The 1,188-nt window shown below is 60.2% G+C and overlaps 1 protein-coding gene across 1 annotated transcript in view; it reads left to right on the top strand.

The window, feature by feature from the left end:
- VDBG_01517 (predicted protein) overlaps nt 1–1,188 on the top strand; it is a gene marked incomplete at both ends in the record, with an annotated part of 2,382 nt that overhangs the window by 186 nt on the left and 1,008 nt on the right. The window contains 2 exons of the mRNA XM_003007283.1: nt 33–111; nt 169–1,128. Of these exons, the coding sequence (XP_003007329.1) occupies nt 33–111; nt 169–1,128 (1,039 nt within the window). The remainder of the gene's footprint in view (nt 1–32; nt 112–168; nt 1,129–1,188) is intronic.

Here is a 1,188-nt window from a genome sequence, read left to right as displayed (position 1 = left end):
ACCATACCGACGCTGAAAAGGATCGCAACGAGATTCGTGTCATTCTGGCTCCCCCTCATTCCCAATGAAGAGGAGGAGGCGAAGATCAAGATCAACGACGAGCTCATCGCTGTGAGTAGCGCTAGCATGTATCCAACTTTTACCTCCCACTGACTGTCACTATTGCAGACCCTGAAGGAACAGCTGAGCGCCAGTCACTCCATCGAACCTGAGCCTGACAGCAAGGCGCCCACTGCCATCGACCAGGCCATGGCCAAGTTTCAAGAGGCGCAGGCTCAGGAGGGTGTGAATGGAACTGGCTCGACCGAGACCAACCCTGCCAACCTGCCCTCCCTCGATGTCGCTGATCTCGCCAACGTGACTCCCACACGTGGCAGTAACATGCATCTCGTTTCTTCATATGGAAACCGTGACATGGTTCGAGGGACCTTTGCCGGCGAGTCAGCCTTCTCGCCCCTCAACATCAAGAATAGCGGCAACGGCCTCCCTAGCACCATGCAGCCTCCTTCGTGGACCCGACCCAACAGCCGGGGCATGCCCGAGAGCATCAACGGCCTCGGCAGTACCATCATGCGCAGCGCCACTCCTGCCAGCCAGAACGGCTTCAACAGCGGCGGGGCCATCGTGTTCGGTCGCCCCATGAGCCGCATGGGTCAGCATGGCGGAGCTGGTCCTCGCTCCGGCCCTCCTGCCTTCCGGCCTAAGGCCCCGGAATTCCATCCTGGTCACAATGGTCTCAACGGCAGCGGCAGTGGCAGCGGCTCGGGCCACGGCAATGCCATTGTCCAAATGTCGAACACGTCTTGGAGCCAGCACCAGCGTGGCTACGGACCCAACCAGTCTCCCGGCCCACACCACGGTCATCCTCGCTCCCGGGGTGGTTCCCAGGGCTGGCAGGATGTTCAGAATGGTGGCTTCAATCACTCCGGCCCTAAGCGTCCCCAGTGGGCCAACAGCCAGTACGATAACCGCGCCGTCGTCGCTCGTTCCCAGCCCGTCATCCCTCTCGGCCAGACCTACGGAGGCATCACTGACGATCTCGGCCGATTCGAGAGGCTTTCCAGGAACTCTTTGGTATCGCTCGTGGCTTTATTGCACCTGGCTTGCGCAGAGACGCTGCCAACAATCGTGAGCTGCCATCATCCAGTACTTGCCAAGACTACACCCGTTCACCGAACAGCAGGCCTG

Source organism: Verticillium alfalfae, genomic scaffold (genome assembly GCF_000150825.1).
Source record: "Verticillium alfalfae VaMs.102 supercont1.2 genomic scaffold, whole genome shotgun sequence".
NCBI lineage: Eukaryota > Fungi > Ascomycota > Sordariomycetes > Glomerellales > Plectosphaerellaceae > Verticillium > Verticillium alfalfae.
This window is presented reverse-complemented; position numbering and strand designations above follow the sequence as displayed.